The sequence below is a fragment of the Trematomus bernacchii genome, unplaced genomic scaffold (genome assembly GCF_902827165.1).
Source record: "Trematomus bernacchii unplaced genomic scaffold, fTreBer1.1, whole genome shotgun sequence".
In the NCBI taxonomy this organism is placed as follows: Eukaryota; Metazoa; Chordata; class Actinopteri; order Perciformes; family Nototheniidae; genus Trematomus; species Trematomus bernacchii.
This window is the reverse complement of record NW_022987973.1, coordinates 5,423,280-5,449,842: the sequence shown is the minus strand read 5'-3', so window position 1 is coordinate 5,449,842 and position 26,563 is coordinate 5,423,280. Positions and strand designations below refer to the sequence as shown.

The 26,563-nt window shown below is 41.7% G+C and overlaps 2 protein-coding genes across 5 annotated transcripts; both read right to left on the bottom strand.

Annotated features, from left to right (window-relative positions):
* Window positions 1-377: 377 nt before the first annotated feature.
* depdc7a (DEP domain containing 7, paralog a) lies at window positions 378-8,513 on the bottom strand. 2 transcript variants are annotated; one of them, XM_034116467.1, is made up of 9 exons: window positions 8,449-8,513; window positions 4,945-5,401; window positions 3,625-3,755; window positions 3,304-3,496; window positions 2,691-2,911; window positions 2,009-2,151; window positions 1,803-1,928; window positions 1,493-1,571; window positions 378-1,360 (listed from the first exon to the last, which is right to left on the bottom strand). In XM_034116467.1, the coding sequence occupies exons 1-9, from the start codon at window positions 8,462-8,464 to the stop codon at window positions 1,137-1,139; spliced, it is 1,590 nt and encodes a 529-aa protein (XP_033972358.1). In that variant the 5' UTR covers window positions 8,465-8,513; the 3' UTR covers window positions 378-1,136. The 2 variants fall into 2 exon arrangements, with proteins under 2 accessions (XP_033972358.1, XP_033972359.1); XM_034116468.1 differs by having other exon boundaries at window positions 8,417-8,456.
* Window positions 8,514-14,984: 6,471 nt separating this feature from the next.
* On the bottom strand, window positions 14,985-26,521 carry qser1 (glutamine and serine rich 1). Of its 3 annotated transcripts, none has more exons than XM_034116455.1 (13): window positions 26,005-26,521; window positions 24,196-24,305; window positions 23,345-23,482; window positions 19,618-22,863; window positions 18,750-19,054; window positions 18,442-18,558; window positions 18,196-18,329; window positions 17,912-18,099; window positions 17,555-17,692; window positions 17,320-17,417; window positions 16,682-16,828; window positions 16,388-16,483; window positions 14,985-16,216 (listed from the first exon to the last, which is right to left on the bottom strand). In XM_034116455.1, the coding sequence occupies exons 1-13, from the start codon at window positions 26,112-26,114 to the stop codon at window positions 16,076-16,078; spliced, it is 4,968 nt and encodes a 1,655-aa protein (XP_033972346.1). In that variant the 5' UTR covers window positions 26,115-26,521; the 3' UTR covers window positions 14,985-16,075. The 3 variants fall into 3 exon arrangements, with proteins under 3 accessions (XP_033972346.1, XP_033972345.1, XP_033972344.1); XM_034116454.1 differs by having other exon boundaries at window positions 19,618-22,884; window positions 24,196-24,299; window positions 26,005-26,520; XM_034116453.1 differs by having other exon boundaries at window positions 19,618-22,884; window positions 26,005-26,519.
* Between the last annotated feature and the right edge of the window lie 42 nt (window positions 26,522-26,563).

Below are 26,563 nucleotides of genomic sequence, written 5' to 3'. Positions count from 1 at the left end.
GAACTCCACATTGCAGAAATATCTTCCTTAAAATGTTACCGATACAAATATTTGTATCTTATATAAAACACAATTTCACAGGTTTTTCAACTGGAAACTTCAATAGCATTAAACAGGCCTAGATTTCACAATTATGCAACTCTGTTTAAACGTAAAGGTAGGATACTTTATGTCAGGTATTAACAGGAAAAGCTCTAGGCAAGGCCCGTGTTCAGTCAAGTAAGAATGGACACAGTGTACTAGAGACTGCCTCAGATGTGAACATGTTTTGTGTTGTATTTATAAATGATTCGATTCACCAATTCCCTTTTGTTATCTTTCAGAATAAAAATGCTTTTGTCTGCATTGAAAAAATATGCAATGTACATGTTTGAATGTTTGACAATTCTAGATGCATTTTATTAAGATTTTCCAAAATACAAACAAGATGTGAGTGGTTTAAAACTTAGTCTGGGGATGAGTTCGTCACTTGGAAATGTGGAAGTCATTTCCTCATCTTATTATAAGGAATACATAAACCTTTGTCAAAACAGAACCCTAAAGATACCACTAAAACGTGGATAAGGTTTAAATAAAAAAATAAAAAATACAAACATCTGTTTTTCTGAGAGTTGCAACACATAAACCCAGAGGGCTGATTCACATAAATGCCTCTGACTTTTTGCTATAGAATAACATCAGACTTTCAAATTTCCAGGTTCAAATTTCCGTTTGAGACATAACTCTACTGTGCATCACATTGTGTATGAGAAACCACATGAACAGAACATCTGTATGCTAAGACTGTTCCTATTGCACTATAACACACAGAATACATCCATTTAAAAGGGATATATGCAGCCTGAATGCCATCAAGACACACTGCAGACACATAAATAACTGACAAGGACATTTCATGTTAGTGTCCTGCACCAAAGAAAATATCTAAGAAATGAAATATGTCCTTAATTGTCGTAGCTTATTGCGAGTCTCCACATTTGAAAATTCACATTTTTTTCAGTAGTCTAAACTATTTACATATTAGCAAATATAATCCACTTACTAACTGCACATCTGCATGTCATTTAAATCACATTAGCTTCTTTCATGTACGTATTTTTTACATAATTATACATAAATTGTTAAACTGACAAATATCACTTTAGCAACATGTTGACACTGGACAATCTATTTCCAAAGTACTGAACAAAAAGCTCAGGGTGGCCTTTGTAAAACTGTCCAAGCAGCCGTCTCTTTTCTTTACTGGAGAGTTGTGGGTTCTCGTGGACAGTGCGGAGTAAGGACCAAAGTTCCTCTTTAGTGGTTTTTTGTGCATTTTCCGAGTAGGCCATAGCGCTCACTCTTGTGCAGTGTGACGATCCTATAAAAAGAGATAGTGAAAAACAGAAATTAGGTCTAATTTATTCGTACCAAGGCAAAGTGTTTTCACGTTTCATACTTTTGGCTTTTATGTTGTAAACAATAAATATATAAACAAGGAAAATCAACAAACCTGTTGTCACTTCTGGATCCTTGCCTTTTACAATATTTATTATTCTGTCACTGACCATTTTGTGTAATGAAACAGGAATCTGGTGGAAAAGAAAGCAGCATCAGACACAAAGTTTCGCAAACAGTCACAGATACATCTGATTCAGGAATTATCTTTCAAATAATATCTGACATGATTGTTGAAATCATGCAGTCTGTGTAAAAGTGCATTTTATTGACCCGACCCAACGACTTTACTGATTGTTTCATCCCTCCTACAAAATCAGATGCAAGCGTACACACGGGCTCAAATATAAATGAGTATTACTAACCTTGAACAGATCGCAGTGCTTATCCATCATGAACAGAACCATCAAGGCCACCTTTCCTTTGGAGAGTCTTCTGCTGTAGACGATGGCACTCGAGAAAGACCTTTTCACCGCCATTCTGTTCTCAATCTGAAAGACACATATTAAGCGTTAACAAAGCTCAAACATACGCATGTTCTGACTCATGCGAGAGGCACACAAGCACTCACCTCTTTGTGCAGTTTGACCTCCTGGGATTTGGCTGCGACAGCCATGAATCTCAGGAGCCGGCGCAGCTCCTCCCTGCTGCGAGAGTCCTGCAGCTTCAGGCTCAGCTGCAGAGCCTCCAGAGCCTGCTCCTGCTTGCCATTCACTGACAAAACAAACAAACATACCAGGATTCAAATGCTGAGCTTGCTTGTCCTTTTGATTAAACCGGCATTGGCAGAAACATATGACACCTGCCTTTAGGATCAAATACGTTTAAATCTGATTTATTGATCCCAAATTGTAAAAGTTATTGTATTGTATACGTTTCAGCAGCATGTTAACATGAGTCAGATCAAATAAAAAAAACAATAAAAGTAGAAAAGTATATATCTTTAGAATACACTAGATACAATATACAGAATAAGTAAGAATACACTATAATAAACCAACCAACTACTTGAAAAAATAGTGTGTGCAAAGTAGTGTTTGCTTTTTTAGTTAAAATTAAAATGCAATGAAGAAGAGTAGAATATATACAGATTGTTGAGGGTCATTTAAAAGGAAAAACATGTGGCATCTGGTCAGAAGATAGACAAAAAAGATAAATAAATAAAGCTGAAAAAATAAATAAAGCTGTATGCATCATGAAAGCATTACCAAGCCTCATGCAAACAAAAGGAGTCCAAAAAGATCTGCTCTTACCGAGTAGCTCCGAGATGCCGGAGTGGATGTCGAACACGTGGTTGCTGAGCAGAGGAGGCTGCTGCGTGTTTCTGTAATGCTGAACCAAGACCTCGTAGAGCAGACTCTTACACCGCAGCAGGTCATCGGCACACCCGGCCAAACCTCGACTGACCTCCACCACCAGATCATCGGGAAGGAACTCCAGACAGTCCACCGCTCCGGACAGCCACTCATCATCCCTGAGGAGAGAGGGGAGTTCTTTTAAATACTGCCCACAGATTGGTCAAAGTGAGGGAGCGGGAAGGCAACAACTGAAAAAAGAAGGTCAGATAAGCGGTTGACCCTCAGGGATTTAGTAAGAACTTGACTGCTCCCAATAAGCATGGATTTGGTCATTGGTCTGGTTAAAATCTGGTAAAGCTCAATCTGACTTTAAGTTAGAAAGCATGGCAACACACCAACAAAAAGTCCCTATATACAAATGTGGTTATGGGTTGTATTAACACATGTTTGTAAAGCAGCCAGTTAAGAGTAATAAAACCTGAAGATTAGGACTGATAGCTCTTAAGAAACATAGATTGGAGGGTTAAATGACACTTTCTTGAACATGTAGAAGCTTGAGAGAGCTTACTGTGCTTCACTGAAGGCCTTGAGAACTTCTCGGTCGAGGTAGCTGGATGTGTACAACAGGTCGGGGTCGCTGTCCATGCTGTGCAGGGGAGGCCTCGATGCTTCTTTACCATCCAACAGCTTCTCCAACAGAGGGAGCTCTATTAGCTGCAGCAGCCTGAACACCGCCTGCTGCTGCCACACCTCATCAACAACTGTGAAAACACACAGTAAAAAGCCATTAGGGTCAGGTTCTCAGAGAAGTGTGACTAAACATTTGCTACATGGAAGAAAAAAAAAGGTGCAATTTCAAAGTCATTGGTGTCAGATTAAGACTCCTTACGCTCTTGTGAGAGGCCGAGGTTGATCATCTGAGGGGTGATGGTGGAGCTGAGGTTGAGGTTTTCCAGCACGTCCTCCAGTGATTTGTCTGATTTTACAGGCGAGTGGGTGGAGTAGCTCTGCACCTCTAGTCTGAAGAGTCACATAATAACAGCAATCAGTGAAAATGATTGGGGGGGGGGAGGAATAGACAATTCACAGGAACAAATGTGGCATTAGGGTGCAAACGACTTATAGTAACTGTGATTGAGTCACAATTAACAGCAGTATTGATTCCGGTAAAATAAATGCTCTATTTCCAGCATTGTACAATTTCTGATTTACCTTAAATAGGACATTAACATTATTTTCTTTCAGATTTGATTTGAAACATGTTGCAGAAAACACTTTAAACTGTAAGAGCACATGGCTCCTCTGAATCTTTCGTCTCCCATTAGCGATGCCTGTTCTCTTGTGATGAGCTTTCACTCTCACAGCAACACAAAGTACAGAGGCCATGTGTTAGCACCTCGGGGGCAATAAAGCCTGTCTGTCTTTACACCGTGATCAACAACCTCCTGAGCAATTTACTTCCAGCCTCAAAGTAAACAGGATCAACTTTTAGTTAAAAGTAATATAATATATAATATAATTGTTCACTGTCTTGCTGCGAGTTAGAGGAGATGTTTGATATCATTTTCATGTCTATACGGTAAATTTGAAGCCACGGCCAGCCAGTTAGCTTAGCTTAGCACGGGGTACGGAAAAATAGGGGAAATAGCTAAAAAAGTTTCAGTAACAAAATCTGCTCTGATCTACAGTTCACCAATTAATAAAGAATGTTTATATTTAAAATGTGCAACACATTGTGGTGTAATATGGCTATGTATGGGACAAGCTATTTTTTGTCTCAGAAACTTCCTGAAATCACCACCTAAAGCCGGGCAAGAAGCACAGAACCTCTGATGAATAAATACTTTTTTTTACATCTACGGATTTTATATAATAAACAAACAAGTTATATCATTTTGATCAGTTAACTTTGGTTAGGCACTATAAGGGCACATAAGGGAAAGTGCCTTGTGGATTTATATCTGTTATGTCTTTTTGATTTTGCTAATTCAAATCTGTATTTAAACTCAAGTCCACACATTGGTAATGAGGGTTATTGGAATGTAAGAGTATCAAGACATGACAGCATGATAAGACTTTAAGAGACCCCGGTCATGCCTCACTAGTTTCCAGAGGCGCCCTGTTTAATCTATACTAGATTAGCTCTGGAGGAAGGAGAACAAAGCAAATCAAAAATTAGATCTAAAGATGTTGTGACATGAGTCTGTACCGTTCACGCGATGGACTGTTCTTGTTCCTGTTCATGCCCGGTGAGTCATACCCGCTCTCGATGGTGCTGGTGGAGTAAGAGTTGGTGTTGGTCAGAGACGATGGAGAGACGTTTGCCGGGCTCAGGAACCTGTACAAACTGCAGCTACTGTCCTCAAATGTGGCTGTCTTCTTTTCCTTCCCAAATACTTTAATGCCCACAGGCTCAAACGCCCTGGAGTCCATGAGGGCCTGACAGAGACGGACGGCCTTGTAGCGCGGCACCTCCTCATCACCGAAGAAACGGCTCAGCGTGATGTGTGCCAGCACCACGTCCACGGCCTCTGAGCCCAGGAAGCAGTCAGGGTAGGACTTGAGGTTGTGCCGCCGGCGCTTGACCTCCACCCGAGAGTTGAGATTGGAGATGATGCTGCTCCAGATAAAGGTGGCCCGGAAAGGATTCCCAGCCATGCTTGTTGCTGATGGAGGAAGAGGAGAGGAGAGTCAGTGGATGGAGGGAGGGAAAGACAATGAGGGGTGTGGAAATTAAGGCTCAAGTGGAAGTGATAAACTCCTAAATCAGCCATGGTGCCAGCTGCACAGTTTTTACCCAAATGGCAAAGATAACCAAGCAATGACAAAAGGTTAACGCAAAAATACACATGTGGAGTAACTATAAAATCTACTCCTGCCTGAAGAGTTAGTCGATTGATTAATGAGTAAATCAACAGACACTTCATCAACAATACTTTTCATAATCAATTAGTATTAATCAAACAAAAAGTCCAAACATTTGCTGGTTTAGAGCTTTTCAATTGTGAGGATTTGCTTTGATTTACTAAATGGTAAACTGAACATTTTTAGGTTTGGTGTTCGCCATTTTCACTTGACTACTTTATTTAATCATTTAATTGGATGATATTAATTACCCGTATGATTATTTGAGGAAAAACAGCAAGAAAAATCAAAAAATCAAATCAATCTTTATGAATGCGGTAAAAAAAAAACTAAGACTTTGTGATTCCACAATTGACTATTGTCTGAGCATGTTCTCACAAAATACAGGGTTTGTGCTTTCTGTCTTTACCAAACACACCCTCTATCTCCTCTGTGTATTTTCACAGAATCAGTGTTCAAGTTACTGTATGTGGGTGTAACAGCAAAAGGTCCAGAATCAATGCATCTCATGAGGGCAGGAACCGAACCCTAATCTCCTTTGAGGCATGCTGTGTGTATAATGCTCAAAAGCTTCTTCCTAATTCACTCCACAGATGTTTAACACCTAAGAACCAAATGCTGTAGTCAGTCAGCATAGGTAAAGACAATAAGAAAGAGAAAGAGCATAATCTGTGATCTAGACACGCACAAGTAAACAAGACAATGATCTTATTGTGAGCCTTCTCTCACAATTATGTCCTTGTTGTATTTTCTATTGCATGGGCTGCTTTGTTACTAACACTCAAATCAGTAGATGATTAATGCGATCAAACACTGACACCTCGTTCAACACTCCATCGTCTGTGTTTGATGGGTCTTTGTTGAGGGGAAAATGACTTCTGGTGATATCCACCGAAAGCCAGACCGATGAAAGAAAGCAGATCTGCCTTAGTGAGGCTTTAATCTCACAACAGGAAACATTTAAGGCCTGTTGAGCAAATGTAAGGGGGGGATCTGAAAGGCTTAAATGTGACCAGGGGCTATAAATCAGGCGCTGTCTGCACCATACCAGGCTCCATGTTATGATAACACAACATGACAAATACTATTACAAGCCCATCTGTAACAAAGTGAAAACAGAAACACTTAGGAACAGTACAGCAGAAAGCAGATGTTCGCCCACTCAGCTTACAGAAAGCAAGAGAAGGTGTGTATTTTGGTGGTCTGCTGATTAATGAGACAAATCTATGTCAAACTGCGTGTCCCTCCCGGGGGAGAAGAAGCTGTCCTGAGCTGGGTATTTGCATTTCAGTGAAAAACAACTGGGGCTGCAGCAGTTGTTCAAGGAAGAGTATCTTTAAGGAGCTTTTTTGTTTTGCATAATAGAAATCATGAGAAATATCACAGACTCATGTTCAAATGTGTCTTAGATAGATAGATAGATAGATCGTACTTTATTGATCCCAAATTGGGAAATTGTCTTTCAATGCTTCAAGACACTATCTTTAAAATAAATGTGATATCTCCGTGCAAATATCAGTCACTTAACACAATTAAAAATGCAGAATACCACAGGAAAAACGCACTTTTTGGTTCAGGACTATTAGAATCAAACTGCATTATCAGAATAAAATCCTATTTAGGAGTTAGGGCAGGACCATCTGGAGAATCCCATCAGGGGTCCTTGGATTAACAGTCACACAATAAATCCGGATCTGATCAATATCCATTAATGCGTATTAAAAAGAGAATAAATGAGGGTCAATAGTGGGTCAGAGCAGTCCTGGGAACCTCGCTGTGTGCTGTCACCTCTTGTTGCTTGAGCTGTGCTGAGATTTGAGCTCAGTTTGCACAGCTGACGCCAGGCTGCCTGTGACTTTAGTCCTCTTTATCAAAAGAAAAAAACACAGATGGACTGCAGGAAGATCAAAAGCCATGGAAAACAGTGCACCGAGTGTTTGCACACATTAGTGAAGGTAAATAATCGCGGAGGGAGCAGCGCAGTAAACACATGGGGATGCTCCTTTGGGAACACCACTCTCAAAGCCTGAGCTGGTGGCAGGAAAGAAAAAGTAGCCCTATTAAGTTATTTTTTGAGCACTGTTGCCAGAAATACAAAGCTCAGGTCTGATGATGCAGGTGATGAAAGTGCTCCGTGGCACCTTCAGTGGCAGCAGGTGCCTGTGGCCAACCCTGTGGCAGATACCTTCATTCCTCTAACATGCTGAGGCTTGAGATTAACCGATCAGACCTCAGGGCACAATGTGATCACGCCAAAGCACGGAGGACTATTGGCCCGTATGCATTTGAACCCTCATATCCTGTGTAATGCATGTTGCCTATACACACGCGCGTAATAACCCTGCTCTGCCGGTGTTTGAACACAAACACAGTCAAAACAGTCTGCTGAGTCTGCACTGAGCGCTAAATGTCAAAGAATTCAAATGTTGTTGGTTTCCAAAGATTGAGTTTGTTAAACCTTAATAAATACAGTAGCCCAATAACATACCATAAATTATCAAATTGTTATATCTTCTCATATTATGTAATGACGAAACATTTAGAGCAGCATTAGACCAAATGTTCCAAAAATAAATAACACAAATAGTGCCAAACACGTTGTGCGTAAAATACATTATCTTGTATGGCCAGGTATGGCACCTCACATTTCTTGGAGACGAATCGTTTTAGTAAAATTCCTATCAGTAGGAGTAGGCTAATTATACTCTATATATACACAATTTATCCCAACATCAAATCACAGCAGGTTACAGTACTAATTAAGCAAAACTCTTGGGTTAACAAAAGTAAGTTTTTAAACATGACACTGCATTTACCTTCGGATAAAAGTGATACAAATCAGTATTACCTGTTGATCGGTTCATGAAAACTTCCTCTAGTCACGGTAGAAACAGTCCATGTCCTCGGTTTTCAATTCACAACGTGACGCACGCAACTCACCAGTCAACCCCCGAAACCGTCCCCTCCCACTGAGATACATTATTCATGTCCCAATCCCCGCCCTGCCCGGGAACTACTGGGATAATGAGCCTCACACTGTTCCCTTGAAGTTGAACAAAAACCATTAACTCTATTGTTCTTACATTAGGACATTTCTTGAAACTGTTAAAAGTGAAGAATAAAAACCTACCAGTTTCATTTTATCAGCTGAAAGCTTTGGTCGTTTACAAGAGTATAGCCACATTCAATTTGCAGAACAATATATAATACTGTTTTATAAGATATCATTCTAAACATTAAAATAAAATACTTTCAATGTATGGGAAATGCTTAAAAATCCAGGTAGTTTTCATACAACCTTTCACTCAAATCAAATCAAATCAAATCAAGTTTTATTTATAAAGCACATTTAAAAGCGATTTTTGGTCGAGCCAAAGTGCTGTACATGTAATAAAAACACATTACTACAATCACAATAAAAGACAATAAATTACAACAGATATATATAAAAAATAAAAACACAAGGAAAAGTCAGGAGTCGTGCTCCGCTCTAACTAGAAGGCCAGAGAGAAGAAGTGTGTTTTTAGTGTAGATTTAAAAACCCCTAGGGTCTGGGCCGACCTCACATGGAGGGGCAGAGTGTTCCAGAGCCTAGGGCCAGCTGCTGCGAAGGCTCGGTGCCCTCGGGTTTTAAGCCTGGTCTTGGGCACTACCAGCAGCAGCTGGTCAGCAGACCTTAAAGCTCTGGCTGGGGTGTAGCGATGGAGGAGTTCAGCTATATAGGCCGGAGCCAGCCCATTTAGTGCTTTGAAAACAAATAAAAGGATTTTAAAATCAATTCTGAACCGAACTGGAAGCCAGTTGAGGCCAGAATTGGGGTGATGTGGTCACGCTTTTTGTGGCCAGTCAGCAAACGTGCAGCTGCGTTTTGGACTAGCTGCAGGCGTTTAATTGAGGCCTGGTCCATACCCACATACAGAGCGTTGCAATAGTCCAGTCTTGAGGTTACAAAGGCGTTAATAACCCTTTCTAAGTCATTAAAAGATAAATACGACTTGGTTTTGGCCAATAGTCTTATTTAAAAAAAGCAGGATTTGACTACGGTGCTGACCTGTTTGTCGAATTTAAAAGTGCTAGTGAAGGTCACTCCAAGGTTCATGACCGAGGGGAGGATGTTTTTTTTGAGAGAGCCCAGAATATCAACCGGAGAGGCTGGAGGTTGGTGTCCAAAAAAGATGACCTCAGTCTTGCTCTCGTTGAGGTTGAGAAAGTTTTTGCTCAGCCAGGATTTTATCTCTGTTAAGCAGTCCATCAGCTGCTGTAGTGAGTGTTTGACATTTGCTTTGAGAGGCAGATATATCTGTACATCGTCGGCGTAGCAGTGGAAGGGAATATTGTGTTTAGTGAGAATTGAACCTAGGGGCAGTATGTACAGTAGAAAAAGGATGGGGCCCAGAATCGAGCCTTGGGGAACCCCAGGTAAGAGGGGCTTTGGCAGAGGAGAAGGCACCTAGCTGTACCGAGAAGCTACGGTCTGTCAGGTAGGACCTGAACCATGCAAGGGCAGAGCCTGTGATGCCAGCGGACTGTTCAAGCCGTGACAACAGGATGCTATGGTCCACAGTGTCAAAGGCAGCTGTCAGGTCTAACAGCACCAAGACAGCTGGGCTACCTGAGTCGGCGGCTAGGAGCAGATCATTAAAAACTCTTAAAAGGGCTGTTTCAGTACTGTGCATGGGTTTGAAGCCAGACTGAAACTTTTCACTCACAAAGACACACCTTGAAAACCAACACTGTAAGTAAATCTGATCTGATAAAGACCCATGGTTTCAAACAGCACTCAACACGTGAGACAGAGAAGCAGGTGTGATGATTGAGATTTAAAGGGAAAATAAATTGAATGGGGATGTTTTCTCGGTCCTTTAGTAAAAAGCAAACACGCCACCAGGGCCACAAACAACAGGTGCCTTGGGTGTCAAATGTGCCCTGATACTATTTCCCTTCATCAGAAAACCTATACAAAGGCATTACATCAGCAGAATTGAATGCCTGAAGACTGTCATCAAACATGCATGGAGTAAACACACAGACTGTAGTGTAGACATATATTATTAAATGAGGCTCTACCTCGCTGCATGCCTTCTTGAGGTGTCATCTGACGATGGAAAAGTAGTAAGCTGACACTGTAAAACCTGAAACTGTTGGTTGCTCGCTGGCCGGTAAACAAAAAAGAAGAGAGCTACAGTCATCAGGAGACAAAAGTAAAGTGCAATGGACCGAGGCACGCAAAACGGTTTCATTACAGAACTCGTCAAAGTGAAGAAAAGCAGAATTGTACATTTCTTCCTCCTCTGCATACTGTTGATCTGCTCTTGAGCAAGAGCTCTGAGACAATCAAGACAATCAAGACAATCACATGACAAACTTCACATATGATTTTCAGTTGACCCGTCATAAGAAATATGACTTAGTCCACGTTACAGTTGTTTAATGTCTGTTGTTTTTAGAGGAAAGTTGAAAATGGTTTTGTATAATTACACAGGTTATTATTGTGATGTTTGGGTTTATGTGATCATAAAACATGTATTACCAGTGAACATGCATGTCCTAATAACGTCCGGAATAGACATAGAGGAATGTGTCTTAGAATACCATGAGTGTAACTGTATGAGCAGCCCCTTGTGTAGTATGTCATGTCTTTAAAAAATTAAATTAGAAGGGAAAAAAAGAAGAAGAAAAGAAAAATGGCTTGGGTTTAAGACCTGCCTGCTTTACAAACTGGAGGTTTGAGGATTTTAAAGATGTGGGCATTTAATAGGTAGTTGAGGTCTAATGAAAGATGCTTTATTGCTTATGGAAATGTAGAACAACATTTTTTTAGAGCTTGGGACATACTAGGAAATCTGTCACTTGTGAGCCCACCAACTTTATGGAAGTGCATAAGTAAATGGCTGGAGTACCCCTTTCAGAATATAAAAAAGGGAAGCCCCCGTGGCTCTCAGGGGTTTTAGAAGCTTACCACAGAGTAGGCTACATTGCAACATCTGCAGTGGTTAAAGTTTGGTTGACCTTTGTTGTATCTCTCTATGTATACTGTCTAATAAAGTAAAAGAAAAGGCCCCCTTAAGTAATAGATTAAGAAAACAAAAGCAGAGCAGAGTTGAGAAGATCCATAATCATTAATCAGAAGCATTTTTCGGTACCACTTTACAATAAGACTATACCCTTATAAAGGATTCATAAAGGGTTTATAATTAGGTTATGAATTAGGTTGTAAACACTTTATTTATCATTAAGAACCATTTATAAACAGATACCAAGGATGCTGGCTGAGGAAGAAGACGAAGTAAGCTAGGTAGCCAATATAAGGCTTAGCAGTACAGATACATGTGGGCTCACTATTTGGCAAGCAACCGGTCACAGTTGCCCTGTTTATCTCATGTCTTATAAAAGCATATTAATGATTTATAAAGTGTTTTACAACCTAATTAATAAATGAATTACAAACTATTCGTAAACCCTTTATAAGGGTAGTCTTATTGTAAAGTGGTACCCTTTTTTCTGCAGGGTTAATGGCAACACCAGTTAATAGCTGCCCAAGTGAAACCCCCTTCCCCTGATATAAAACAAGCATATCACATCAGAGTTTTATCTTGTTTGCATTCAGTCACAAAAGTTAAGCCCGCCCTTTACAGAATTGTTTTTGTTAAACAATAACATTTGACATTGATGTCAGTTTCTGGCATCAAACAATCTGAGCTCTTAATTCATATCAGATAAGGATACTTTATTTTTTTTAGCTTTAAAGTGCTGTATGTGTATACTCACATTTTTTTGTATTATGTGGGATTATCTTTTTAATTGTACAGACGTCATGTTTAAGCAAATGGAATTAAAAGGAAACACACACCTTAAAAGAGAGGTTACTTCAGTGCGTTCAGCTGAGAAATGTTTGGTTGAGGACCAAACTGGTTTTGCAACTTCAACTGAATGCATTGCAGTCTCATGTGCTGGTATTTTGTAAACTTGCCACACAGCAGACTTCACTGTGGAGAGAAACTTGTTTTACTCAAACACAGAAAACATAGATAGAGAAAGAGAGAGATAGAGGAGGGAGAGAGGGAGAGAAAGAGAGAGCACTCAGGTTAATATAATCAGAAATTCTGGTCCACAAGGTCAAAGCAATATTTACTCTTGTGGTTCTCTCCATGTGCCCGGAAAACCTTTTGTATTTCCTTTCCCCTTCATACTTATCGGTCATGCAATGTTAGTCAAGGCGTCATTTGTTTACAGTTATGATAATGACAAAGGAATTTTCTCCAGGAAGTAGCAACAAAAAGTAGAAGAAAATACAAAGTTTTTGTTGAGTGATCCAATGTAACATGGGAAAAAAGTGCCCCAGTACTCAGATCCTTCAAAGAAATTAAAACAGAAATACCACAATGTAAAATTATAATCACTCTGATGGTTCAGAGCACATCGGTTCAACAACAATTTGTTAAGAAAGAAAAAAAAACTTAAACGTTTTCAAAGGCAAATCTCTCTAAAATCTTGCTTTTGCTTACTGAAATCTTTGAGATTTTGTTGATAAAACCAATTAGGAAGTTTAGATTGGTAAGTGACCAGATGCTTTTTGGTAAGAACAACAAGCCAGAACTGTTGGTTTATTTTCTTTTAACTTATCATAGAGATTGTTTGTTTATATTTTAGTAGTGAGATGTGTAGAGTTGTAGAAAATGGACCCTGTTAAATAAATGTAGTGGAGTGAAAACTACAATGTTTTCCTCTGAACTGAAGCAGAATAGGATGATAAACGATCAGAAGTAACAATAAAGTAAAGTGCCTTAAAATGTTACTCCACCACAACCGAATGCACAGATACAGATGTTCAGGAAGTGCGTACGTGGCTGGTTAAAACTTCTTTAAACTACACCACCATACTGCAGGGCATTTCCCAAACCAATAGGCAGAGAGAGTTCAGCCGTCTTATCCAACACACAGCCGCCAGTCACTGTGTCCCTCTCACATTCTCACGCTGCCTCAAGGGTCCTCTCATTCGTCTCCCACATATGGAACAATGCAGTAGATAACAAATTCATAAGCTTCTCATCTGGAGACCACATTCAGTATCTGTCTCTACCAGTTGTGCCCGTACTGGAATCTCAAACGCTTGCTTGACTGAGCGTCCTCCGCAACTCCAAAGGACAGAGGACAGAGCTTTCCCTCACTGAGCTGTAGCTGCAGCACAGAGACACTCTTGTTGTTTGGGGGCTGCCAGTAATTTGCCATTGTGGCTGGGCTGGCGGGACAATCATATTTTATTCAACAGGCTCAAGACCCTCTCAGACGACACAAAGTCAGCCAGCCTTTCACAGGGAATAGTTTGGTCGTGAGAGCATGGCGGGCGAGCATCACAACACTTTCCTTCCCCCAAAAGAATATGAGCCAATATTAAAGGTCACCTATTATGCAAAATCCACTTTTTCATGTCTATTATACATAAACATGTGTCCCCTCTGTGTAAAGAGATTCTGAAAGTTTCAGGAAAAAAGATTCGCTCACTTTTTGTCCTGATCCATTTATATAAAAACCTGTCTGAAAATTAGCTGATCAGATTTTGGCCACTTTATAATGTCATAACGACTTTTTGGCCATTAGCCAATCACCAACCAAGGTAACCCCCCCCCCCCACTGTATCACCTGAATCTCCTCCTAGAGCACCATAGTGATCTTTTTAACCAAATATCTCTCAGAGGGGCGTGGGGAGTGGACCCTTATTTTCATCTAAAGTAACAGACAGAATCAGCACTTTTGGAACAGGGCTGAAACAGAGGGGTTTATGGGATGCTGCAATGGGTGATCTGTTTGGTATTTCGAGCCAAACACTTCTGTTTTGTATCTGAGACCTGTAATATATTGATGAAAAACAGTATAATAGGGGACCTTTAAGTGCACACTCCAACAAGCAGTTGTATTTAGTATGAATCAGTATATGAAGAAAACCAGGAAAGCACACATCTGATCTTATTGTGCTTTCCTGGGATCCCATGAATCAAATTTGATGCTTTTCAAGGTGTTTACATCATAACAGAACGAGGAAGGATGGTAATATTACCTCTCAAATCTATCTAAGACATGCCCTATGAAAAAACATCAACATAATTGGAGTCTGTGTAATAGAGTGAATGTATTAATATTATTATTATTATACCAAACACTCTTGCCAGGTCCTTCTCTGATTGCTAAAATGAGAAACTGTCTTCCAAGTGAAAGTATTTCAAAATAAAATAATCCACACAGATAGACTGTACTCCTGTTCAGAAAGTGTAAAGTATGGTAATGACATTAGGAAAAGCTCTCCGAACTAAGACTACATCATTTTTTTAATCTGTTGCATCAAACTCCAGTCCAAAATGATTTGGAGATGAAACGGTCACAGAGATGAACATAACAAAGCAGTCATTTAATACATGCGGCACTTTATTTACAAACTGCATCTGTAAAGAACAAGATTATTTTTGATAGCATCAAATTAACTTGAAAAGTCAATTTTTGAAAAATGTGAAAAAACAATTAAAAAGTGTCTTAGAAATTGTAATGAGAACATAATATTTACCTCTGTGAAAAATATATATCTATTTGTCATAAAATGTGGCCTATGTCTGTAAAAGAGTATAAAGACAACTTGTATTTGTTTCATTTTACCCTCAGGTAAGTTAACGTCAAAGTATTTGATTAAGAAATTTAAAAAGCAGTACTGGAGCACTGACTTGCATCTTAAAAGCAAATGGGTGTTTGAAGCATAAACGTTAATCCTCACTATAGATACAGAACAGAAATCCCTCCTTAAGAGAATCGCTGCAGTTCCCACACCCCTTTTCTTTTATACAAAATGTACATTATATATAAGTTGGCGCTCCATTACAAACGGTATATAACTACGGTTATACATAATATAATATAGATTTTATATATAGTATGCGAGCCTCCTTATCAATGCTTGACGAAGGCTTATTATAACTGTAGGCAATTGGATTTCTGCATTTTATTTGCTGTGCTCTACTTCCTATGCCGATTGCTTTCTATCTGGAGAGTACTCACTGGTTATAATCTGGCATTTAACTACAAAATTAAACATTTCAAAACTCATTATAAATCTATGAAAAAGGCCCATAAAAAGTGGGCTTGTGACTACAAAAACCTACAAAGACTAGGGGAAGAAGCATTATGTGGAAGTCGTCCAAAAATGCTTCGAATACCGAAGTCCTTGTCCTGCGTCGATCAAGTCTCTGCTTTCTGCTGGGATCGGACTTTTGACTTCTCTGCTGTCCGGCTGTTCCCCTGCTGCCACTTTAAGCCACAGGAATCCCAGCGTCTTTTATAAAAGTCAGAAGACAGGTCCCTGATAAAAATCTCTCTGTGGTTGAAAGGAGAGACCAACCCCACCCTTATCTGCTGACATTTTGAACTGAAGGCATCCTCATGTTTTTAAGTGTTGGACTTGGTTGTTTAAAGTTGAGCTTGTGAAGGTGGGATCATCGGCAGGCCTGCTGCACTTGATTTATTAACTCTCCGAAGCGATCGAAGAGCCCCTCTACCCAAGCTCCGTTCTGCAGACACCTCTGAACCGTCTCCTCCTGCCCCAGGTGTCCTGTCTGCACCTGCAGAGACGCGATCTGGAGTGCAGAACACAAACAGAAATGTTTTAATAAAAGAGCTTAATAGAGCAAAGTTTACCAGAATATTAAGAATCTAAAAGGAAACCTTCTAAGCCTAGTCAAATCATTACTCATTGCATTCAGAACAAGTTAGAAAAGTAGGCATATACACAAGGACGCATATCTCACCTCGTCCTTACACATGAGGTACGTGTGGTACTTGTAATGCTGCAGAGAGTGGTACAGAGAGAACCACTGCGTTTTCTGCTGGTCCACTGTATACTCCTAGAAAAGGGAAAATCCACACAATGTTATTCAAGGACATTTGAACATTATTTTTTAAGATCAAACCGCCAAAGGAAAGGGCACTGTGGCTTCAGTGCTCAGGAGAATGAAGAGAGGAGTGAAATGCTGACACGGCGCCCTCTGCTGGACATATGACGACTGCACAGTGAATATGACCAAAACAGTATCCAGTCTCACCTGTGGCACTTTGTTGGGCATCTTGTAGGGCTTCAGGGTTTTCTTGTTGTAGGCCCTCCCGCTGAGACGCACTTTAAAGGCCGGGGTTTCCCTGTCCTTCTTCAGTTCAGTCACGACTGAGATCTCTGGGAAGCCGTCTAGGGCCGTCTAAAGACACAACGGGAGGGAGACTTGGGTTTGTGCACTGCATTCACAAACATCTGTAGTGCTGTTTAGTAGTGGAAAAGGTGCTCTGGTGCTCTCGAGTATTTAAAAAAACAGCGTGCACTCTTCCCCGTTTGTTTTGTAAACTATTGTAAAGATATTTAGAGGATTTAGATATTTCTTTATGAATTTATTGCTGTTCTGACCTAATATTGAGTTATTATTTTTAATGTGTGGTTCCCTCGTTGCAAGACAGTCTGTCATGTGACTTAACCTGTTTACACAGATCATGTGACTGACTCAACAATGACCATCTGTCTACTTGCTGATGTATAAAAAATGAGCTCTAGAGGAAATCATTACAGTATGTATTTCTGCCTGATGAAGACCTTAATGGCTTTAATACATAGTGAGGTTTTTAACTTTACTGTAACGAAGCCTTTTGAAGTGAAAATCAAGCCCAAAATCCAACAAAATGATAAAATCACACCAACCTTTAGGACCTGCCCTATGTGCAGCTTGTGAAGCAGGCGCTTCCTGTTGTCAGTGATCATCTCATCCACTCTTTTCATATGTGGCAGCAGCAACTCATCTGAAACAAGACCATTTAGCAAGTTATTATAGCTGTAATACTGACTCACCACAATTCTTGGCAAACATTTATGCTATTTGCAAGGCAGGGGAAGGGAGACACCTGTGGAGAGAAATACAGAGAGTCAATTCACTCACCATTCGCTCTCTCAAGAGCAGTCATCACATCCTCGTCTAAGGCAATGCTGATGAGCAGTTCCAGGAAGCTCCTGAATGTCTCCTTCATGGTTCGCGTGTTGAGTAGCCGTGAAGCAAATGGCACTGGAGGGTTCAACTCTAAGAGTGTGTGTGTGTGTGTGTGTGTGTGTGTGTGTGTGTGTGTGTGTGTGTGGTGTGTGTGTGTGTGTGTGTGTGTGTGTGTGTGTGTGTGTGTGTGTGTGTGTGTGTGTGTGTGTGTGTGTGTGAGAGAGAGAGGGGGGGTAAGATTAAGAACTACAATATTTTCAACTTATATTCAAGATGGATTTAACAAGATAAGTTAAAAGGCTTCTTTACCATCATCGTCACCACTCTCATCTGCAGATGATCCAGAGGCAGCAGGGGAAAACTCCTCCTTCCATTTCCTCCTCTTCTTAGGCGGGGGCTCTGCTCTGGGCTTCAGTTGTTTGGGTCGAGGCTTTTGGCTTTGGGAGACTGAGGGAGGGGCAGCTGTCAAGCCCAGCAAAGTTTTCACCTGAACACCCCTGGGAGGCAGAATAAAATAAAGAAATACCACTGAAGAGTCATTTTTTAAAAACAAAAAAAACCCAGTATCAAATCAGTCAGTACTCGTAGCGTACCTTAGCGAGCTCATAGGCTTGCAGCGTGGCTTCCGACTACAAACTCGTACATACTCCCTTTTGTTGACTGTGTCCAAGAACTTCACATACACCCTCTGGTACATCGTTTTGGCGTCACCAAAGTACCCAAGATACTACACACAAAGAAAAACGACATGTTACCTGGCGCAGTATAAAGAAACATTTTAGAACGATTTAATACTCCTGAATGCACACATGTCTATTGGTGAGTCTGCTTTAACTTACACTGTTGGTGGCTGAGAAGACTCTCTTTCCATCCCTCAACTCCGGCACAAATTTCTGCAGCAGAGCCTTCTGGACTTTCCAGATGGCTGGAGGCTCGCTGCCTGATCTCATTGTCACCTGGAAACATTCACAAAACACAGTGTAGAGCATCGTTCAGCATGGAGTATCAGTTTAAGAGAAAAATGTAATAATAAATGTTTAACTACAAGTAAACACAAGATGTGGCACGACTATCCCAAATTCTGCTGAACATCAATATTCATGTTCCCAAACATTCATTTACAGTTCATGTTTTCCAAAGGCCTTACCTTCAAGTTTTCGATATCCTCGTTCCTGACGACAAACTCGTCTCTCTCCCGGTACATGCCCTCCCCCCCGCTGTCTGACAGCTCCTCGTCAGTCAGCCCCTCGATGGCCACACTCATCAGCTGCACAGCTAGCTGTCCCGGTGGGGTCTGTTTAACCTCCTCTTTGGCCACAAACACATTCCCTAACGACACAGCAGTTGCTGTCTGTATAGGAATGGTAACCCGCGACAAACAGGTCAGCGGGACGGTGAGGGGCATGGTGGGAACTTGGTCTGGCTTCATCATCGGACCAGGCATGTGGTCATCTAGAGAAGAGTTGCAAATATATGAATGTATTGGAGAAAAGCATTTTCAGAAAGTAACATGAAAAACTTAACTATACCTCTTTTATGTACAATAAATCTAAAGATTTCAGACAGCATTTATCAATAGAAAACGTACCAAAAGAAAACTCGGGTATGATGACGTTCCAATAACAGCACAGCAAAGAATACTGTTACCCAGTTTTACATTTTTGCATGTTATTACACAGGGAAGTATAACAGGAAAGACACAAAATAGGTAATTCATCAGGTAAAGTACCTTTGCTTGTCACCGTACCGCAAAACTAAGATTTATTAGCTTATCTTTGATATTTGTTAGGTCTATTTCATATACACATTTATGGTCCTGACTGTTTGGCATAATAGGCCATTCTAAGTAATAAGTCTAGACTCAAGATACTTTTAGGATTTGTTATCATTTTCAAAATTGTATTTAAAAATACATTATAATCAGAAATAAAATGGAGGGATAATAATATAAAAGATTGTTAATGCACGTTATAAATATTGGCAGCTCCTGACAAGCTTAAGCAGCGTATTATTACCGGGCCTGGACTTCGGATCTGAAGACTCATCCAGAGCGGAGAGTGCTGAGCTGATGCTGTTCCTCAGGGCCTGGTTCTTGCCAGTGTTCTCCTCCTCATCCGAGCTGAAGGATGGCAGAGTCTCCAGGTTCTTCTGCAGATCTTCATCCAGACGTTTCTGATGGGAGCTCACACCTGGGCTCTCCTGAGTTATCATGGGCCCGGGCAGAGTCTGCAGTTTGGGAGGCAAAGAAGGTAAAGCACACAGCGGTGGTTTGTTGGAAGAGAAGGAGGTGCAGGGCTTTCTCGGGCGACTGGTAGTCCGCGTAGGACTTGGAGAGTATTGCTGTTTGGGGCCTGATTTGATGAAGTCCAGGAAAGAGCCTATGAATCCAGTTTTGACCTCGGGCTGTTTCTCTTCCACTTCACGGATCTTCTGTCTGATTCTCTCCTGCTGCGGACAACCATCAAACACACCTTGTGAAGCAGATGGCGAGCTGGCGTCACTACCCCTGGAGTTCTGGCGCTTTGTCTGCCCGCCACGCTTCGCTGGTCTGGCCTGTCCACCGTCCTCCTCAGAACCACCTGGTTTGGTGAGGGACTTAGAGCGAGCCTTCTTTTTGGGAAACTCTTCACCCCCTGGGCTTTCCATGAGGCTGTCCTCTGTTTTAATACACTTTGCATTCCCTTTGACTCTACTCTGGAAACCCTGGGGGTCATACACCTGCCCAGCTAAGTGAAAGTCATTCTCAGAGCCTCCCCCATCTCCATTTGTGTCAAGTTCAGAACTGTTGTTGTGGTGCACAGGCTGACCGTGGCAGTCTGTGGTCATCCGAACTCCATTTAGTGTCATAGTCATGTTGTGGGAGCTAGTGTTGGTCATGATTGACTGTTGTGCTGAGGAGAAACTAGGTGACATGTGCCTTATATCCACGGTCTGGTAGTGACCTTTAGAATCAATGGGTCTTGCCATCACTGCCAATTCTGCCTCAGCAGAGGATGTCGCTTTGACAAAGTCTTGGGGTGCGACGCCACAGGCTGCCACCGTAGCGGCGAGGATATCATCGACATTTGACAAAATTGTTCTGTCATCTGCAAGAAGCATGGAGTCTGGGAAGCAAATGGAGTTGAGAGCAAAGTGGTTTTTGGCATCATGTGGCTGCTGGTTTGAATGGCTGTAGTGATGTTTAGAGGAATCAGAGCATCCTGAGCCTTGTTCAGACTCTACTGTGCCCTGCTGCCTCTGGGTTTCAGTGATGCCCTGACCCATTAGTTCTCTGCCCATCTGCAGATACTGGACATGAACAGGGCCTAGATCTTGAGCTTGTTGGATACCTTGCACTGATAGCACCTTTGAAGAGTTTTGACTATGATGGACAAGGGGCTGCTGGAGCAGAATCATCTGGTTGGGCTCGAGAAAAACCTGAGTGCTGGGGACGGTGATATATTGGGGGTGGGCTATTGGGCTCTGGGACTGAGAATGATTCTGGTGGTTTTGTTGATTTTGCTCAGGAGACTTCAGTTGAAAAGAGGTGTGCTGCTTTAGCTGTTCTGAGCTAAGGTGTAAATGTGAAGATATAATACTGGAGTTTGTCGTTTTTGTGTTGGTAGTGTCCTGACCATTGGCACTGCTTAGATGAATGTGCTGTTGGCTCAGAGAACCCATCCTTTCATCTTTAACCTGTGCTGCGTTTGTGTGACCCAGTACCATGATCTGATCATCAGAACGCGAGTTGCTTCGTATTACGCTTTGTGTTTTGTGATGATCGTCCATTTTTGAAACTACATAGATGACATTGTTGTGAGCAGACATATTGCTAGCTGCAGCAGAGGCCTCCATTGATGCCTGCTGGAGAGCATCTATGTCCTGGATTGGAAGCTCTCCAGGTTTCTGTTTGCCATAAGTTGGCTTTATGTCCTGTATTGAGGATCTGATGTTGTTTTGTAAGGCTTGAGAAGTTAAAGAGTAGGCAGGCAATGGTGCAGACAAAACATATTTATGGGGCTGTGTGTGCTGCTGGGATAGCGTGCCATGCGTTTTACCTCCCACTGAGGCTTGCATGAGGGTGTAGTCCTGTGAAGAATTTGATGTGGGCAGACTCTGCACACATGTGGTTGGGTACGATGAGTTAAGGTTAAGGGATTGTCCTGTGGCGTAGCTCTGAGTCACTAAAGCTTGCCCCTGAGAGTGTGATGTGGGGTAGTTCTCAGAGAGATTCCCCTGACACAAGCCCTGAACCTGGGCTCCATACTGGATCTCCTGCTCCTGGCTGAGCCCGGGACTTGAGGAGTAAACAAGAGTCTGACTAACAGAAGCCACATTGTCAGACTGGCTGGAGAGGGATGGGAGAGTCTTGTAAAGTGGGGAGTGTTTGTCTGAGGTTGAATGGGGGGGATGTGACTGGGTCTGGGAGGTGATATAGGTTTGAGCTAAACTGCTGGACATGAGGCTGGAGAGCTGGACTGACTGCTGGTTAGCAATGACTGAGTTCTGCTTCTGTCCTGGGGAGGAGTACCGGTCAGGAGACGCTCCTGTCAGGTTCTGATCGTGAATCTCTTCACCACCAGCAGTGTGGGGAGCTAGTTCGGAAGAGCAGTCTTTAGCTTGAGTTACCGAGTCTGTTTTGGTTTGTGGAGCACGATGGACCCCTTGAGAGGAATCTGCTCCTGCGCTGGTGCTACAGGACACCGGGGTCTGACGGGATGGGTCCTGCTGGTAGGCCACATCCGCTTCACTGCCAGAACCAAAGTACCCCTGTAAGGAGTGCTCTGAATTGGGCAGTTGCTCTGAGGCTGTGTGGCTACTAGAAGGCCTCTGGTGGTGTTTGATCACACTACATTCACGCTGAAGAGCTCTCTCAATAGAGCCTGAGAAAACGGCTGCTCCATAGGGCTGTGATGCACCATGAGGGGCAGGCAGGGCCGAGGGTAGCAGGCTGAACTGGGGTTGCAGGAGGTGGGGAGCTGACTCCTGGGCTGATCGGTAGGTGGAGGACTGGACAGGGAGAGCCGAGGCTAAAGCAGAGGAAGAGAGATGATTGAAGGCAAGTGCAGTGGGAAGCACACCCTGGCCTGGTTTGAGATGAAGGAGGGGGTCATGGTGAGAAAACAGGCCATTGGTGGAAGTGCTGAAGGCAGGATCCTGGAGAGCCATGGATGGGTTGGTAGCATAACTCCTGGAAGGGTAGGCACCAGTGTGCTGATAGGACAGAGCAGCAGGAGAGGAGAAAGTGGCAGTAGAAGGCAGTGCACCAGTCAAATACAGCTCTGTGGCGGAGGAGTTGGTACCTGCATTACACAGGATAGAGAAAGTTAGGACACAACAGGCAACGTGAAGAGATATGAACCAAGCAGAATGAATTAAATCTCTGTACACAATAGATACAACAAAATCAACAACCATTTTTGTTCTGTGAAAGCCTTTCATAGTTTAAAATATTTACAACAATCTTTTATGAAATAATATGATGCAAAGTTCCTTTATTTGGTAGCGAGCCAATCATCTATTTAGGGTATTAGATTATTGGATAAACAGGCAAAATCATCAGTTAATATGTTTCTCACGAATAGACAAAAATGTGATCATGTATTCACAATCTGTGACACATATTCAATCTGTACCAAAGTCAGGTTATTTAAGTTACATCAAATAAAATAAGAAGACTAAATGCATATAAAAAACACCTATTAAAAAATGTGTGACGTGTAAGCAGCATGTGAATAACAGAATGAGTGGATGTGTTCTCACCAGCAGGCCATGATGGGGGTCTAAAAGGAGGAAGCAGTGAGGCACTAACAGGACCAGCCTGAAGGCTTCTGGATTCCATGGCTGACAGGAAGCTCATGATTGAGGTCTCAGAAGTATTAATGCTTGAGTCAAGTGCTCCTGTTAAAAGAGGGAGAGAAGGATAAGCAAAGAAAGGGGCAACAAAGTAAAAGACATACCTATGTGCTAACTAGTAAGTTACTTCAAAGTCAAAGTCAAAGTCAGCTTTATTGTCAAGAATTCTACATGTTGTACATCCAGAAATCTCGAAATATTGTTTCCCGCAGTCCTACAGTGTGACATATATATATATATACATCAAACAAAAAAACAAAAAGGGCCTAGATAAACATGGTATACATTAAACAAAACAAAGGGCCTAGATAACCGAGGTATACAGTTTAAAATGTCAATAATATATTTAAGTGTTCAAAGTACAGTTTCAGTGCAGTAGCAGCGGAGATGGGCAGAAAAGTGACTGGTGCTGGATGAGGGAAGGTTGTGTGTTAAATAGTTACTTATAAATATATAACACAATTGCTAAAAAACATCTCCTTTGACCCTAATGATAACAGGAAACAATATATTGGTTGACAACAAATAAAAACTAAGGCTGTAATTAGTTTTTAAACTGAATAAAATACCACAATAAAACTGTCCACAACCAGGCCTGTGTATTTCAGTCCTTTATAGATCCTTTATATATTTATATACACTAACAAAGTGATATCTCAAACCACAGCATACGCCACTAGAAGTAAGTGACAGATTAAATGTATTATAATTAGCGTGAACTGACCCTTTAAAAACAATGCGTAGCATTCATAACTCACCTGCTGGAGCAGCAAGATGTGTAGTAGTGTAGGTGGGAAGCTGGTGGCTTGAAGTGTAGCTTTGCCGCTGAAGGAGCTCTGCATCAAGGTGTGCTGCACCATAACTGGAACTGTATCAACACACAACACATTCATAAAAGCATGCATCTTTACAAGCAGCACTGAAGCATCCAACTATCTACTGAAAAAAAATATTTTGGCCACTGTTCTTAGTAAAAACGGAGACGAACAAGGTAAAAGAAAAAAATTGCGATTTTGTTCTGTAGTGGAAATAATGAGAGTTTTTGCTATGCCATATGAGTGTGTATGCTTTATTAAACATTGGTAAATAACCAACTATAGAAGTTCATAGTTCTTGTGAAAATCTGGATAGATGTTAAACGTTAAAGTGGTTTCTGAATTGTTGCTGTTACTGTTGTTCATGCACATAAAAAACATTGCTCTGACAATGTGTGTAATCTGAAACAATTATGAAAAAAAAGTTTTATATCTGACACGTGACTTTATATTCTCTCTGGAGAAGATTCATAGGAAAATCAGAGGTAATCAGATGCAGCCATCCTGATCTGAAGTGTTCGTTTTTGCCAGAAGGTAAACATCTGTGGAAGAACGGAGTGTTGAAAGAGAGTAATCTGCCTCCACACACACACACACACACACACACACACACACACACACACACACACACACACACACACACACACACACACACACACACACACACACACACACACACACACACACACACACACACACACACACACACACACACACACACACACACACACACACACACACACACACACACACACACACACACACACACACACACACACACACACACACACACACACACACACACACACCACACACACACACACACACACACACACACACACACACACACACACACACACACACACACACACACACACACACACCATCTTCAATAGGGAGTGAAGAGTAATAAGTATTACTCATCAAACACAGATTTAGTCATCCTGCCTGCAGCATCATTTAGTGGATAACTTTATTTGCGCTGGTCTTTATAGTTTAGGCTTTCATTTAAAAGTGCTGCTTTTATTCGTGTTTGTGAGCACAATCTTACTTTTTTGTAGCAGCTACCCCAGTTTTGTTAAGTGTGATCCCTGTTAATTAATACACTGTGGAGTATTGCATAATAATCCAGTAGGACTAAATTAGAGCTCTAGCTACAACGTTGGCAGGTTGTGTGGTTACATTTGCTATGTTTGTTTTATAAAATAAAAACAAGTTAAAATAATCTCAACGGTAGCATTGGACATTTAACTGGCAAATTAAATAAATATGTACAAACTCCGACACGTCGTCTGTTAGCTCTTTGGAAACAACACCAGTAGCCATACAACACTTATTTGAAGTGCCACAACTGACATGAGTAGCATTGGTAGCTAGTTACCTATATTGTTTAGGCATTGGCGATCACCTGAGGGTTAAGCAAACAAGCCGATAACATGTTTAATGTTTAAGCTGTCAAGCTGGACGAATGTTTACATATGTGAAATAATGCGCCTTTCTGGTTAGCACTAACTCTGTAAATGACCATGCTGAAGAGGTGGTGTGCTAGCGAAAACTAGCAAGGTGGGAGGCAGTTACACACGGCTAATAAACAACAAGTCAAAGCCTCCACAACTCCGAGCAAATTCCGGTTATGTCTCAAATTCCTTCAGAGTTGGCGATAAACACAAATGCACTTTTCTCCCCACTGCAAAGCTAGGCCCTCCATCACCGATATTTCCTTGGGAAAGTGCCCTCTCCTTTATCTTTTACCTTGGCTTGACACTAGCGGTGCTGCGGTCATAGGCCCAAGAAGCGACGGTCTGAGCTGGTGGAGCCAGCGCGTCCGCAAAGCTGGAGGTCGGGTAGTTCCTGTCCATCATCCGGTGAAAGATTCACTTCCACGGCAGAGCTTCGTGGAGCAGCGGACACACATCGTAGCAGCCCGGGGGTCCGACCCACCGACCGACCGAGCGACCAGGATAGGGAGTCCCGTCTGAGCACTGCACGGTCCGCAAAGCCGCCGTGAAGTCGTGCTATATCCTGGATAAAAGTGTACCTTGAGTATGGGGGATTTCGTTTAATTTTCGTTCATCTCCCGTCATGAGAGCCGTGCAAGCCCTGCATGGTTTCACGTACCCATGTTGGTTGATTTCCCAGGATGCACCGCAGACTTTGACTGGAAGTTTTGCAGTTTTCCTTTCTTCCACCAAAAACTTTAGCAGCCTGTTTTTGACATCATGAGATTTCAAAACTTTGTTTCTACAATGTCATACAATCCAAACATTCCAGTTGGCAAACATGTGTTATAGACTGTTTCTGCTTTAATAAA